At 41.3% G+C, this 15,257-nt stretch overlaps 2 protein-coding genes across 12 annotated transcripts in view; one reads left to right on the top strand and one right to left on the bottom strand.

Annotated features, from left to right (window-relative positions):
- Positions 1–7,562, top strand: part of brm (ATP-dependent helicase brm) — a 136,364-nt gene extending 128,802 nt beyond the window's left edge. For 3 of the 4 annotated variants that reach the window (XM_068395055.1, XM_068395054.1, XM_068395052.1), the window contains one exon: positions 6,144–7,562. In XM_068395055.1, coding sequence (XP_068251156.1) covers positions 6,144–6,313 — 170 coding nt within the window. In that variant the 3' untranslated portion in view covers positions 6,314–7,562. The remainder of the gene's footprint in view (positions 1–6,143) is intronic. The other variant, XM_068395053.1, reaches the window with a different exon arrangement.
- The window catches only part of LOC137660281 (glycerol-3-phosphate acyltransferase 3-like), a 124,119-nt gene that overhangs the window by 3,180 nt on the left and 105,682 nt on the right, over positions 1–15,257 (bottom strand). The gene's annotated exons all lie outside the window — the stretch shown is intronic.

The following is a 15,257-nucleotide window of genomic DNA, read 5'->3' as shown; positions in this document are numbered from 1 at the left end:
AAAAAGCGTAGATGATGCCCGCTGTCGAAGGCGACGCAGAAGCCTCCCAGTAGAGAAATTTATCTCGCTTACTAAGCCAAATCTGGGAAAGGAAATCCATATTTCTGTCCCACATACTGAGCCTGGAAGAAGTTTTCCCAGGCCTTTCTCGGCCTCCCTATCATACCTTGATGAGTATACGGCTAAAAAAAAGGAAGGACATTCGAGAAGAGATAGAAAATTCTTTTCAAAATTTTGACATTACCATTGTTAACCCTACGGGGTCCTCTACTGTGCGCACTGGTGCCAGCCCACCAGAGGTAAGCCCTCTTCAAGCCCTTATATCAGTTACAGAGACATCTCAATTTATAGGGACTAGGAGCCTCATCCATCACCTAGAAAATATGAAAGTTTCTCCCCTAGAGAAACCCGCCACAGAGAAAACCGTGAAACAGGGTTCAGACGTAAGTGTGGAATCCTGAGCTCAAGTATAGACTAAAACTCTCAAAACAAACTAAAGAGACTAAACCTATTTGACATGCAGGTTTCTCAGTCTCAAAGAGTTCCCTTAAAAGCCAACAGGTCCCCAGAATTATTACCTTTGGCCCTGTCTGGACACAGAATTTTATATGTGCCTTCTGGGGTCTTTCATAGTCCACTACCTGTCCCAGAAAACTTGGCTAGCCTAGTTCCGTCCACCCAAATGGAAGATGTATCTGCATTCCTCTCCGTCTTTTCTTGCTCAAAAATGATAAACATGGAAATAGCAGCTATATCTGCGATCCAAACCTGCTCTTGGCTTGACCATTGGTCTAGGGCAATATCTTGCTGTGCGACTACAGAAGATCTTGATGAACATAATGCCTTACATTGATTTGAGGAATTATCACGAGCAGGGGCAAGAGTAATAAATTCCTATTGCATCAAATCATTCCTCTATTGGGGAACCTTCTTTGAAAGATACGACACAGCCTTGGCCAGATGCTTGGAACAACTGCCCCCTGGAGGTGTGTTAAGTCTTGAGAAACTTTGATTTGGTGAATTACCCCCATCTGCTCTCTCAGACAGAAGTAGAGACGGCAACAGAAAAGATCGCAAGGCTGAAACAAACTCCTTCAGGGAGGAGACTGTCTGAAATGTCTGCCTCTCAGCGTCGACAGATACACTCAGAGGGGCAAAATCAACCTCTAGCAGTTCAGAGACGCCCTGTAGAACAAACTAACAGGACCTCAGACCAAGGAAGAAAATAACCTACTTTCAGGTGAAGACTTTCCTGTCCATCAGTTAAACAGGAGTGCGGTACTTCCTTTCCGATTCTAGAGTCTAGGAAGCCTCTCTGGGAAAAATACAGAAGTCACTCCTTGCGGAAAGACATTTAGAATAAAAAGATGCGCCTTTACTCCTGTCGGGCTGCCTGGCAATGAAGATATACGAGCTGGCCTAAATCAGATGTCCCCCTTGCGGATTAAGTTTTCATTGCGTAGAGAGGGGTCATCACTATCCGAGTAAGAATCAAGTATGGCTATGATAGTAATGTTCTCCATACCTCCTAACAAGAAAATCTTGGCCTTAAATGATTTTCTCTCACGAATTGTATAGTTTTGCTACTTATTTTTCACCAATACTACGGTAATAGTTGATGCCCTTCAGTATCCAGGAGAAAGTCTGGACTCTGTAACCTTTCTTGACTCTGAAGATCCAAGGGAGTCAGATGGACACCACAAAATTCTAATGTATAAGAGAATGGCCCTCGGTACTGAAACTTCTCACGGTAAACCTGAGAAGACCTCTATAATAAATAAAGAATACTGTAAGCAATCACTCTGTAAGTCGCAGTAATTTTGCTTCACATCACAATAGGGGTCTAATTGATTTCTTCCCCGGGAATAATTTAGTCAACAGAATGAAGAATACTCAGGTCAAATAAAACCCTTAATATTCAGGATTATTCAAGAGTTTGGAGCTTTTCCAAGACCGCTTTTCCCTTAATACGGACTGTTTGACAATTTTGAGAAATAGATTCCGTATCAGTCTTGGAAGTTTAGATCTAATTCTGGATCTTGAAACAGGTCTTTGTTTGTAATAGCTTGAAATCCTTCCTGGGAAAAGAATCAATGCCCTCGTTACCAAGGTTTCTAGAAGGCAGACCTGTCATCAAGAACAACCCCCTTCCTCCTATCGAGGTATGAGAGGGAGGGACATAGTCTCTTAAGATTATCACGATCCCAGAAAGGAAAGCCTAAGTTAGGGATTTGATCCTTTAAATTTTCCTTTGCTTTTACTTTACTGCCAGCCAAGGAAAATAAGTCAACTACCAGGTCTTATTACCACAAAACACAATTCAGAAAATACCATATTTCTCTATTATATGGGAAACCAGATTCCAGTAAATTTCAGTTGGACTTTTTCATGATCTTGTCTCAAGACCGTCCATTGATGAACAGTATGTTTCGACCCCTCTGCCCAAGGATACTATGTGCCCTCTCAATATCATGTCCACAGATCAGAAGTAACGTTCTTCATCCTGAACATGAAAACATGAAACCCTGGTTGGAAACTGGAAAAGCAGAATGCTACAAGACCAAGGGCTCCAACATGGAAAAGTATTCCAGTGACGAAAGTTAATAGCAAAAACTATATATGGGAAATAATGAATTAAAAATATAAATGTTTTAAGATCAATAACTACACTAAATACTTAATCATACATAAAAATGAGACATGTCAATAACTAAGCTTTTGCGAGAACAGTAGGGTCCCGAATTATGTGAAAATTTGGTCGATCAATGATCTCGTATAAATGGAAAATCCCATATTTCGAAACACACAACTAACAGAAATAATTCCACTGGGGCCATGGCAACCAGCAACTTGCCTATTCAAATGTATTTACTACCCATTTCCAATACTTTCTATGTACTATACTATCCCATATTTCGAAACACACAACTAACAGAAATAATTCCACTGGGGCCATGGCAACCAGCAACTTGCCTATTCAAATGTATTTACTACCCATTTCCAATACTTTCTATGTACTATACTATATTTTTTATAATATCAAATTGTTCTTGTAAATAAATCAAACATTTAATATACTTTAAAGTTCTAATAACTTGAAAGAAGGTTAAAATTACAACCAGGATGGGTGTAAACACCGTATATTTTCCGTTATAACACGACCCAAAATACAGACAAATTTTAATGTTTGTCATATCTATTGTATAAGACAACTGGTGAATAGCAAAACCATCACTCTATAGACTAGCTTTTGTTGTATCATTGAAAATCCAGAATTATCAAAATAAAGGTGATTTTATATCATGCGTTTCCTAAACACGCCAAAAAGCACAATAAAAAACGACAACCAATGTTTTGTTTACGTTTATCTCTGATTATAACGAAGAAACAGACGCATTTACACGTGTATAGGTTAGTTTTTGCATCGACAGCAATCTTACCAAGTATTGAATATATGTTGAATTTGTTATTACCAAAGTTCTACTTAATTTTTCTTAGAACTTCCAAATAAATGAAATGAATGCCATTTATATAATGTTTTTCTTTATGACGCTGCCTGAAACAGAAACCTTCCATTCGTTTACTGTACGCTCCATCTTCGATCATAATAAACAAACAAAGGCATTAAACACACACGATCAAAGTGATAAATAATGATATTAAAAGATTTTAGTAAATATGTTATTACAAACATTATTTACCGTGTTTATATAAATTCCTACACACATAGCAAAGCAGGAAAACTTTTTTTTTTCCTTTTGCGTGTAATCAACAATAACAAACTGCCGTTAATGACAGAATGATAATTTACGATAATTCTAAACCGTTACGAAAGATAATTGTCCGTTTCATATACAAAATACTTTTCCTAACTTCAGGTATAAGTCAACTTGTACCCACCTAAATTATGGAACCATCAGAAAAAAATTAAAAGAAGAAAGTACTAGGCCAGGTCTTAAAGTCATTGAACAATTAAGTTACCGCTATAACGTTTGACGTGACAGAGATGGTGCGAGTTTGGAGAAAGTAAGGAAAATTGAATCATGATTGATTTTTAATATAATTAATACTTTGTGAAGTCACAAAGATTTCATTTGTTCGAGAGATAGAGGTAAAAGAGAAGTAAAACAAAAAGAAGTCAGCAATACTCTATTTATAAAACACACCCGAAATTCAAAAACAAATGCACGTGTTTTCTTAAAGCGCAATTAACTATTTAAAGAGAAGCAATTTTCTAGAATTAAATGATGTTTCCTAAAAAATTGCGGTTTGCTGACAAAATGGATACCGTATTTTAAGCTATGATTGAAATGGATGTATACACGGTATAATTTTTTCGTTTCGTATTAATTGACACTTTAAGAAGACCGATTTTGGTTTTTTTTATCTATTTGTAAGTATTGTATAACACGAGAGAGAGAGAGAATGAATCAGCTGTTGTAATCGAATGCCGTGTTTTTGTTTCGTGTACCTCCTGAAGCGAGGAATTAATCGCCACAACTAACAATAGTCATGTTAATTTCATTCTTAAACTCAGGTTGCCATATGTGAACTAAGGTTTTATTTCTTAGAGAGAGAGAGAGAGAATTTTTATAATTATACCGTGTACTCTACAAAACCAATCTTTTCAAATCAAATGTATACTGTTTAAAATATGACAAAATATTGCCGACTCGTTACCGAAGTATAGGCTATTCACTGCCAATAAACGAACCCAATCTACTCATGAAAACCTTTAACGCCCGAAGGGAAAAATAAAGCTTTTATGTATACTGTACTAAACAAAAATAATGCTTTAATATACCATCATTAACACTACCATTAAAATTATCATAAGGTTGGAGAAAGATAAATATTGCCGAGAACGTAACCACAATTCTGTTTACATTTTGTCAGCTGGACTCGCAGAGTTAACCGTTGATTTCATTGTTGTGGAATTTTATCCTTAAATAGGCCACTTATTATGAAATTTTTTAATAAGATGTAATGTTAATATTGTTTTGTAACATTTATTATAAATCACCGTATTTAGTGCTACCAATATATTTAAAAAGACAATAGATTTGATACATTTTGTAGTGCTTGACCAGCAGACTTTGAACAGCTTCGCAGATACAGAAAATTTGTTTTTGAAAAATAGCAATCGCATTAAAGGGGAATCGTATAATTTGAACACGCATAATTCGGGACTGTTCTGTACTGTACTTTAGTTCTAGAGCCAGAGCTATGTTGAGCAATAGAAAAATTATTATTCTTGCTTTAATACTCTTTCTGGTGTTATTTCACAGTAGAATACATCATTTGTACTTAATGTATGTTAATGAATATCAGATTGCCAAAACAAATAGGATAAAATGACCAGTTGAAGGAAGTTGAAAATTGTACAGAATTCTCGTTACTGAGAATGAGGGTTTGATTTTGGAAGATTCATGGGCATAAGTGAACCTATGGATTTCTTTTGGAATCAGCAAGAATGTTGAAAGCGTTAAGTTCCAGGAGTTGCTCATTTTCATAATAATCTACAGCAACCCATATGGCAGGGTAACAAGGTTCGTGCCTAAGGAGTGTTTAAACATTTTAAAATATTTATTAAAATGTTGGCTGTCTCAGTTTTGGTAGAGAAAGTTGAAATTTTCACTGGTATTTGTGTTGTATTTGCAATATACAGTACTTTACTTTCTTATTGAATACCATATTTTTCCTTATTCATAACCACAGTGCCATCATGGCTCCTTTACACAGAGGACGAGCCATCCAGTCATCAGGTCGTAAGTGTTAAGGAATATCTGTAAATATATTCATAAAAATGTTATGATTTTAATTTATTCTGTATTGTCTTCTTTTGCACTTATTACAAAATACACTACTGTTAATGTTTTTCTTTGTGGATGTTCTTGGAAGTAACAGCAGGCTTTTTTATTTTTGCTTTCAGATTGTCTTGTATTAACAGTAGCTTTAGATTTATTGTAATTTTTGTCTTTTTTTTGTGAAGCCATGCTGCTTTTTTCATCTTGAATTCTAATTTTGAGAACAGCTATTTTTCTGAATGGAACAAGACTTTTTCATATAGGAATAGACTCAAGAATTCCAGGTCTTTATTAGTAATTTATTCTTTTTAAAGTAACAAACAAATGTATTTACAGAAGAGGAAGAAGATGACGATGATGACGAAGAAGAAGAAAACAGAGGGAAGAAAGGGAAAAAGAGTAAGGGTGAAAAGGGCAGAGGAAGAAGGAAAAGGGTGAAGTACGCAGATGATTCTGATGATGACGAAGAGGAAGATGATGATGTGAGTAAGAAAGAAGTAGAGTGAATTGTAAATGGTGAGGTTAATTATTCTTGAATATTAGGTAATTGTAATCATGCAATGCAAAGGACTAGAGTTGATAAACAGGTATACTACACAAAATGAAAAACAATTTGTAAGGAAAGGTGATGTTATCTCTAAGTCTCCTGAAAGGTATTTTATCCATTCTTCAGTTCTTCGTGTTGGTAGTTGTACAGCTTGCCTCTCTCATGTACTCCATTTTATGCATTTATTTTTATAAATTTCTTCGGTTAGTGCAATGCGCCCCAAAACTGATTTTCACATTTTTTGTTTTTTCAGTGAAGTGAAAATGGTAGCGCTGATGAAGGTATGTGAACCAGGGTAGGGGGATTGCCACAGAATGTGGCTTTAAAGATTGTTGAATTATGAGGTTTGATGATTCGGTCATTGCCATACCAGAGGTCACGTACCACGTACTGATCTGCTGATAATCAATTTCTAGTTGTTTGTACTTGCCATTTGTATAAGAAATCTTTAAAGGGGTCTTGATATTTTCATCATTCAGTTGTTAGGAAGTACAAATAGGATTGATGTCGACTATGTAAATATTTTTGGAGCTCGATGGCATATATGAAATGGGTTCTTGGCAACGTAACCAAATGGGAGAATGTTTTGGAATTTGAGAATAATGGATTCATATCATCTAAGGGTTTACTTTCAAAATTTATCAATGACGATAAGACATTTTCTTTTAGGGTAGGATGCAAATATTCTAAACTATTTTGTGCAATTCTATTATTTAAGAGTATACTTTACTGTATACTTTTTGCCACTGAATTTTATGTTCACTTAGCCTAAATTTGAAATATATATAAAGAATGAATTTCATAAAAATTGAAAATATTAGTGAGACAGATAATTATGTACTTTAATTTTCTATCTTTGATATGATGTAAAATTTCCTTTGAGATTGGATTTCTTTCCATAGTAATATAAAATTAGGCAAATTCATGAAACTTAGCCTGTAAATGCTAAAGCCTTACAGTGCTAAAAATAATTAGGAAAATAGTATTATTTTTCTTTAATCAAAGGAGAGGTGAGTTGATATAATTGCTAGTATCATTTTTCTTTAATCAAAGGAGAGATAAGTTGATATAATTGCTTTTATAATATTTGTATATATTTTTTTTTTCAATTTACAATGCAGATTTTGAAAAAAATGCACAAAGTCTGTATTTATCTTTTTTCTCTAAAATATGTTTATTTTTGAAGGATTTGTGGGGAGTAACAACTACATTTCCAAAATCACCATCATTCAAAAGTGTAGTTATTGTCTACAAGATATGCTAGGGATATTACTTGTATACAAATATTTATTTATATATAAAGTCCTTGTTTTATACATAATGCACAAAAAATTGTTTGTTACAAATTATAGCCCTTATACAATATTTTAAAATTATTTTCAATTCACATGTGTTTGAGCCAGCAAAATTGGTTGTCTGCAATGGGATTATGTTGCTGAATGAATTTATTCATTGAATTGTTTAACTTCATTGCAAATATTCTGTCGAGATTTATCTAGAAATATCAGTTTCAATTATGTGCTGCAAATTGAAACGTATAAGATTCCTTTGCTACTGTGTTAGCGTGTGGGATTTCACTATCTTGCAATATTGTTAATGGAATAATTATAGTGAATAATTTTCTTGCTGCAACCCTTTTCAAAGTAATTTTTTGTATTAATATTTAAATCTGAACATGTGTTTTGTAGAAAAACGAAGCAAGAGAAAGGTACAGTATCAAACCAGTATAGATGGTGAATATTTGGGATAAAATTACAGTTCACAATTATGTTTTTGTCATCAGATCACCATTTATCATCATGAAAATCCCAATTCGAGGTATTTTACTGTAAGGTTATATTAATGATTTTTGTCGAGTAATCATAACATTTATTATTTTGGAAATATGGATGCAATGATGTAGAGAATTTGCATCTTTGCATTCATGTCCATTAAAGTTTTTTATATTTAGGTTAAATCATTACTGATACCCTAACAGTAAATCTTTGGACTAAACACTGTATATGGTAGTGTGTATGCATCATTGTACTACTTGGTATCTGACTGAAAAGCTACAGAATCTCTTTTAAGTAATTAGTCTCATTCCATGCCGTAATTCCTACTCTGTATTCTTGTAAGGTTATCATCAGTATGTGAAGAGATGATGTGAATTAACTTCATGTTTCCAAAAATATAGTTGTAATTACAAAGATAACATGGTTTCTAAATTACCTTCCTGTAAATACAGTGATGCCTCTCAACACAAAATTGATTGGTTCCGAAGGGCTTTTGTAAAGTGATTTTTTCGTGTAATGAGTCGCCTTTTACATGTAAATGGCCTAATTTGTTCCAGACCCTAGAAAAACACCACATTAAATTATTATAAAAAGGATACACACCACTAAGCAGTACTAAATGTATGAAAAGTACTGTGAACAAATCTTTTTGTTTTGTTAATACTGTAATTATAAGAGTTTAGTGAACCATAACATTGTATGGACTTGTATTATATCTCTCTCTTTGCTACTATTACTGTATCTTAAATTTCTTTCATATACTGTATCATGTACACTAGGTACAGTAATATACTTGACATGAAATTTTATTAATGTAGGTATCTGATTTTCAAAACATGATCGCAGTTGTAAGTATGTACGCACATTCTTTATTGTGTATAAGGAATGTACAGTAATGCCTCACAACACAAAATTAATTGGTTCCGTAATGGCTTTCGTAAAGTGATTTTTTCGTCGAGTCGCCTTTTACATGTAAGTATGACAAATTTGTAGATAATTTGTATTTTTCCTAACGATACAAACCTTGGCTATTTATTAGGGGTATTACTTTCGGCGTAGCTGAAATGACGAGCCATTAAAGTTTAGTGAGGGTTAACTACCCGCACTGCTAGTGAGTGGGGGGTAGCATGCTACCGCTCCCACTCACACCTATGATTTAGCTCACTTTGCTTGGAGGTAGGACTTCAAAGGGGATAGGCCTGGCGGGCAAGTTTGTATAAATAGCTAAGGTTTGTATCGTTAGGAAAAATACAAATTATCTACAAATTTGTCATTTGTTCCGTAACTGAAATACAAACCACGCTATTTATTAGGGGTGACTCACCCATTAGGAAGGGTGGACGTCCCTGCCAATCTGGCTTTTGGCTTTACCCGGGGGCTCCTTATCTAAGTACTGTATATTAGTACTCAAAAATAAGGAGTCCCTGCTCCTCGCTAAAATCTTGCTATGCAAGGTCCGCGGCCTACGCAAGCTGTGTGTTGAGATATATAGAAGTGTGACCGTCTAAGTAAAGTTATTCCGAGTCTTTAAAAGGAAAAACTGTTGTAACCAAGACTTTCCCAATACCACCTCGCTAGGGTATGGGGACACAACAGTATTAGTTTTAATACTAGGTACACAAGGGAGCATGGTTTACCTGCAGTGGTTTAAGGTCAGGTAGTGCAGAGAACCCAGGATGCTGCTTTCCCTAAGAGAGGGGAGGATGAAGAAAAGAATAAGAGCCAGTCAAACCTTTTCATTCAAGTAGACTAAAACCGGGTAACAGTGCCCTCAACCTTCTGCTACTTGAGATGTTAAACCAGCTGTTGTGCAGCCACCATAGGACCGATAGAAAACGTATCGAGTCTCTTTTGGGTCACGTCTTGCAGGTAGTGGGATGTGAACGTAGTTTGACGTTTCCACACCCCAGCCTGAAGAACCTGTGTCACTGAGAAGCTTCTCTTGAATACCAGGGACGTAGCTATGCCCCTGACATCATGAGCTCTGGGGCAACGTGAAGGGGGAGGGTCTGGATTCAGTGCATGGCCTATGACCTTGCGAATCCAAGCTGAGATTGTGTTCTTGGTGACCCTCCTCTTGGTCCTTCCTGTGCTGATGAAGAGTGCAGTCACATGAGGACGGGCTGCGGCTGCTCTCTTAAGGTACAGCCTCAAACTCCTCACTGGGCAGAGTAAGAGATGATCAGGGTCATCTGATACAGAATGAAAACGCGAAATCCGGAAGGAGTCAAATCGTGGATCCGCTACTCCCGGGTTCTGAGTCTTAGCAATAAACTCGGGGACGAAGCTGAATGTTACCTCTCCCCATCCCTTGAATGGGCGATGTCGTATGAGAGACCATGAAGTTCACCGACTCGTTTGGATGAAGCAAAAGCTAGCAGGAACACCATCTTCCAAGTTTGATGGCGATCTGTTGCCTGGCGTAATGGTTCAAAGGGAGGTCTCTTAAGAGACCTGAGAACTCGAACCCCGTTCCATGGGGGAGGTCTCACTTCTGACTGGGGCAGGTAAGAGTAAGGAAAGAGCGATGAAGAAATATCCATTCCTTTTAGTCTAAAGGCGAGGCTTAAGGATGAGCGATAGCCTTTCACCGCCAAGACTAACAGGCACATTTCTTCACACATATATACGATGAACTCCGCTATTGCTGGAATAGTGGCATCGAGAGGAGAGACGCCCCTTGCATGACACCAACCACCGAAGACTCCACTTTGCCTGGTAGACTGTTGCTGATGACTTTCGCAGGTGTCCAGACATCCTAATCGCAGCTTGTTGCGAAAATCCTCTCTCAGAGAGGAGATGCTGAATAGTCTCCAGGCGTGAAGTCGTAGCGAAGCTTTGGCTTTGAGGAATATGGTGGCATGTGGTTGTTTGAGTAGATCATGTCGTGGAGGGAGTTCTCTTGGGGGCTCCGATAGGAGTTGCAGAAGGTCCGGAAACCATTCTGCGTGATGCCATGGTGGAGCTATGAGGGTCACTGAAAGGTTGCCAGATGTTCTGGGCTTGTTGAGTACCCTTCTCATCAGACAGAACGAGGGAAAGGCATAAACGTCGATGTTGTCCCACCGTTGTTGGAATGCATCTTGCCAGAGAGCCTTGGGGTCTGGGACTGGGGAACAATACAACAGGAGCCTGAAGTTCAGGGCCGTTGCGAAGAGGTCCACTGTCGGAGAACCCCACAAAGTCAGTACAGTACTTTGTTGGCAACTAGATGATCCAAAGACCACTCGGTACTCACTATCTGAGATGGTCTGCTCAAGTTGTCAGCGAGCACAGTCTTTTTGCCCGGAATGAAGCGTGCCGATAGTGGTATCGAGTGGATCTCGGCCCATCTCAGTATCTCTACTGCTAAATAGGATAAGTGCTGCGAAAAAGTACTTCCTTGCTTGTTGATGTAAGCCACTACTGTGGTGTTGTCGCTCATCACCACCACTGAGTGGCCCGACAGGAACTGTTGGAACTGTTGAAGGGGCAGAAAGACGGCCTTCATCTCTAAGAGATTTATGTGGAGGTACTCTTCTGACTCTGACCAGAGGCCTGAAGTTGTGTGGTGCAGCACGTGGGTCCCCCACCCTTTTTTTGAAGCGTCAAAACTACGGGGAGGACGAGAAGATCCACTCCCTTTCGTAGATTCTCGTCTGCCATCCACCACTCGAGGTTTGTCAGTTCCGCTGATCCCATGGGGATCCGGATGTCCGGGGAATCGAGAGTCTGATTTTACCGGGACTTGAGTAGCCGTTGGAGGGATCTTATCCTGAGGCAGCCATTGGGAACTAGATGGGCCAGTAATGAAAGGTGACAGAGAAGACATAACCACATCTGGGCTGGAAGTTCTTCTCATCTGAGGAAGTGTCTTTGTGGAGATTGGTGTCTATTATCATGCCTAGGTATACCAGTCCCTGTGTAGGAAGCAGGGATGACTTTGAGATTTACCATGATCCCCAGATCTTGGCAAAGTCTTAGAAGTTTGTTTCGGTGTTGAAAAAGGGTTGACATTGAGTCTGCTAGAATTAGCCAGTCATCCAGATAGCAAAGAAGACAGATGCCAATCCTGTGAGTCTAAGATGACACTAGAGCAAACACTCTGGTGAAAACTTGAGGTGCTGTGGAAAGACCGAAGCACAGCACCTTGAACTGGTATTTCCTGATGTCTAGGTTGAATCTTAAGTACTTCCTTGAAGACAGATGGACTGGGATCTGGAAGTACGCGTCCTTTAGGTCCAGTGAACACACGAAGTCCTGTGGTCTTACCGCTAGTCTGACCGTGTCTGCAGTTTCCATGCTGAACGGAGTTTGTTTGACAAACTTGTTCAGGGCTGAGAGGTCGATGACTGGTCTCCAGCCTCCAGACGCCTTTCTTACAAGAAAGAGTTGACTGAAGAAGCCTGGGGACCCACCAAGGACCTCCTGGAGAGTGCCCTTCTTCAACAGGGTCTGGACTTCTGCCCAAAGGGCCAGCCCCTTTGCTGATCCCATGGCAAAGGAGTCTATCGACACTGGATTCCTGGTCAGGGGAGGGAAAGATGTTATGAACAGGAGGCGATTGCCTAGACGAATCACAGAGATTGTCCAGGGTTTGGCCCCGAGTTGATTCAACCTGTCCGAGCAACTTGTAGGCATCCCCCTACTGGTGGACAAGCAGGGGGAGTGCCTATCGTAGCGTTTGCGGCCTCAGCTGCTCCCTCTAGGAATTTTCCCTTCCCTGGAGGACTTAGTGCCTTTCCTGTCCTTGGTAGGAAAAGGCTTTAGACACCATTGTCTTCGCTCCTGTCTTGGTCGTTGTGGTCTCGGCTGGACGGGACTGCTGAGGAGCTGGTGGATTATAGGGCTTGGAAGTCAAAGTCCTAAGGAGGAGGGAGTCCTAATGGGACTTCCTCCATCTCTCAGCGGCATGTTCCACGTCCTTAGGCTCAAACAGATGGGCTCCCTCTAGAGAGGAATGTCTGAGCCTAGCTATCTCGACGTTAAGGAATTGTTGATGGAATCTCTCAGACACCGCGTCCCGACGTTTCAAGATGGTATTTGCCTACAAGTTTGAAACTTGGTGGGCGAGAAACTCGATCGTGCGAGTGCCTGAGAGAAGGAAAGTCTGCACTGCTTCCTGGCACGTTCCTTGGAGAAATCCTCAGTTTGTACCAGGATTCCCAAGGTCCCTAACCGGATATCAAGCCATGAAGTAGCTTGCATAGCATAATTCATAACATTCTCCTGAGTAAGGATCTCGGTCGCCGAGAAAGAGACCTGCCGGCTAGTCTCTCTCTCTAAAGAGATCCCCTTAGTGAGCTCTTCCAAGGAGTGGTGGAGAGGAAAAGCTAGACTAGGCTCCTCCAGCATCTCTTAAATACCTCCTCTGTTGGACACGAGGAGGTGGGAGGAGCTTGTTGGTAGAGTCGGAACGATGGGAGGAGGCATACTCGCAGAGCTGTAGGGCGATTTTAGCCTTGGCAACCTTCAGCCCTTGAGACCAAGGCAGGGCTGCACTGGTTTTTGAAGGTTTCTGGGTGCCAAAGACATGGTCTAAGACCGTGTCCTTACCATCCCAAGGGGATATCTCTGGATCGGTAAACCCGTTGAGAACTCTTATAAGAGTGAGAACCTGCCAGAATGCATGCTCTGACTCTTTTTGCTCTCCTCCTGACGTTGGACTTGCAGCGAAGTCTCCATCTTCCATCCCCAAGAGGGTTGCGGGCATCCCTCGAGAGGCTGGCTGTCTCCGTTTTGGTAGTCCTAGTAAAGGACTTTGACAGGGTCTTGAAGTCTTTGGGCTCCCTCCGAGGAAGAAGGTAGGACTCCAACATCGAAGGCCGAGATGTTGTGTCCCTCCCGATCTCCGATGATGGTAGGGAACTCTCTGCGTGAGGGGAGGCTTCCTCCGAAGCTAGAAGGGAGGAGGTCCTTTCCTCACGCGACTCCCTTGGCAAAGGTGAGATGGGAGAGTATCCTGGGGAAGATGCAGGAGCTTTACCCTCGAGGAAGTGACCGCGTCAGAGACTCCTCTTTTCCTCTTCAGGGGGGTGGAAGAAGCCATGGTTCTGTGCCGAGAGTCTGAAGCTATAGGCTGCTCCGACGAGTGGCCAGACAGGGCAGGATTGACAGCCTGTGCTACTGCTCTGACTAAGGCACTGAACCATGGCTGCTGACTGACCGATACACTGTCAGACAGATCCTCTGAAGAGAAAGGGACCGAAGCTTCCCTACGAGGAGTTTCTGTTATAGGTGGGTCCGCCTTAGAAGAAGGCAGTCTTGGGATCCTGAACTCCTCTGCAGAAGCCTGTTCGCCCTTTTCCCGACGGGTGCGCTGCAAGGCGTTTGCAGGGAGGGGAGTGAGGCGATGGTGACCTGCTTGTGTGGAGTTCCTGCGCACGTGCTGGTGAGCGCTGACGCGCACGGGAGTGTGCTGGCGCGCAGGTGAAAGCAGGCGCGTGGGCAAGAGCTTGAGCGCGCGAAAGAGTGGTGGCGCGCGGGTGAGAGCTGGTGCACTGGCGAGTGTTGTCGTGCAAGCGCAGGCGCGGATGCGTGTGCGTGGGAGAGATCTGGCGAGTAGGAGAGCGCTGGGGCGTAGGCGATTGCTGGCGAGTGCTGGCGAGTAGGCGAGTGCTGGCGCGTAGGAGAGAGTTGGCGAGCGCCCGGGGGAGAGTGCTGGCGCAAGGGCAAGCGTGCAGGCGAGATATGGCGCGCAGGAGAGAGATGGCGCGCGCGCATGCAGGGGAGTGATGGCGTGTAGGAGAGCGCTGGCACGCAGAAGAATGCTGGCGTGCAGGAGCTCACTGGCGCGTAGGAGAGTGCTGGCGCGTGGGAGATCGTTGGCGCGTAGGAGAGTGCTGGCGCGTGGGAGATCGTTGGCGCGTAGGCGCAGGTTGCAGCTGCCGTCTAGGTTAGCTAACAGGAGACCGAAGTTGCGCGTGTGTGCGCAGTTTCGGTGGGCTCTGTTGCGCCAGTGATCGTTGGCGCGCTGGTAGGCGCTGAGGGCGAGCAGGTGAAGGAGCACGCCGAAGCGTTGTGGAGCGCTGACGAGCAGAACGGGATACTGGTGAGCGCCGGTGCACTGTAGGGAGCTGGTGAGCTGAAGCGCGATGGCGCTGCTACGCACTTCGGTAAGGCCTCAAGAGGCTGTAACAGGAACAGGAA

Source organism: Palaemon carinicauda, chromosome 20, assembly GCF_036898095.1.
Source record: "Palaemon carinicauda isolate YSFRI2023 chromosome 20, ASM3689809v2, whole genome shotgun sequence".
Classification (NCBI taxonomy): Eukaryota; Metazoa; Arthropoda; class Malacostraca; order Decapoda; family Palaemonidae; genus Palaemon; species Palaemon carinicauda.
This window is presented reverse-complemented; position numbering and strand designations above follow the sequence as displayed.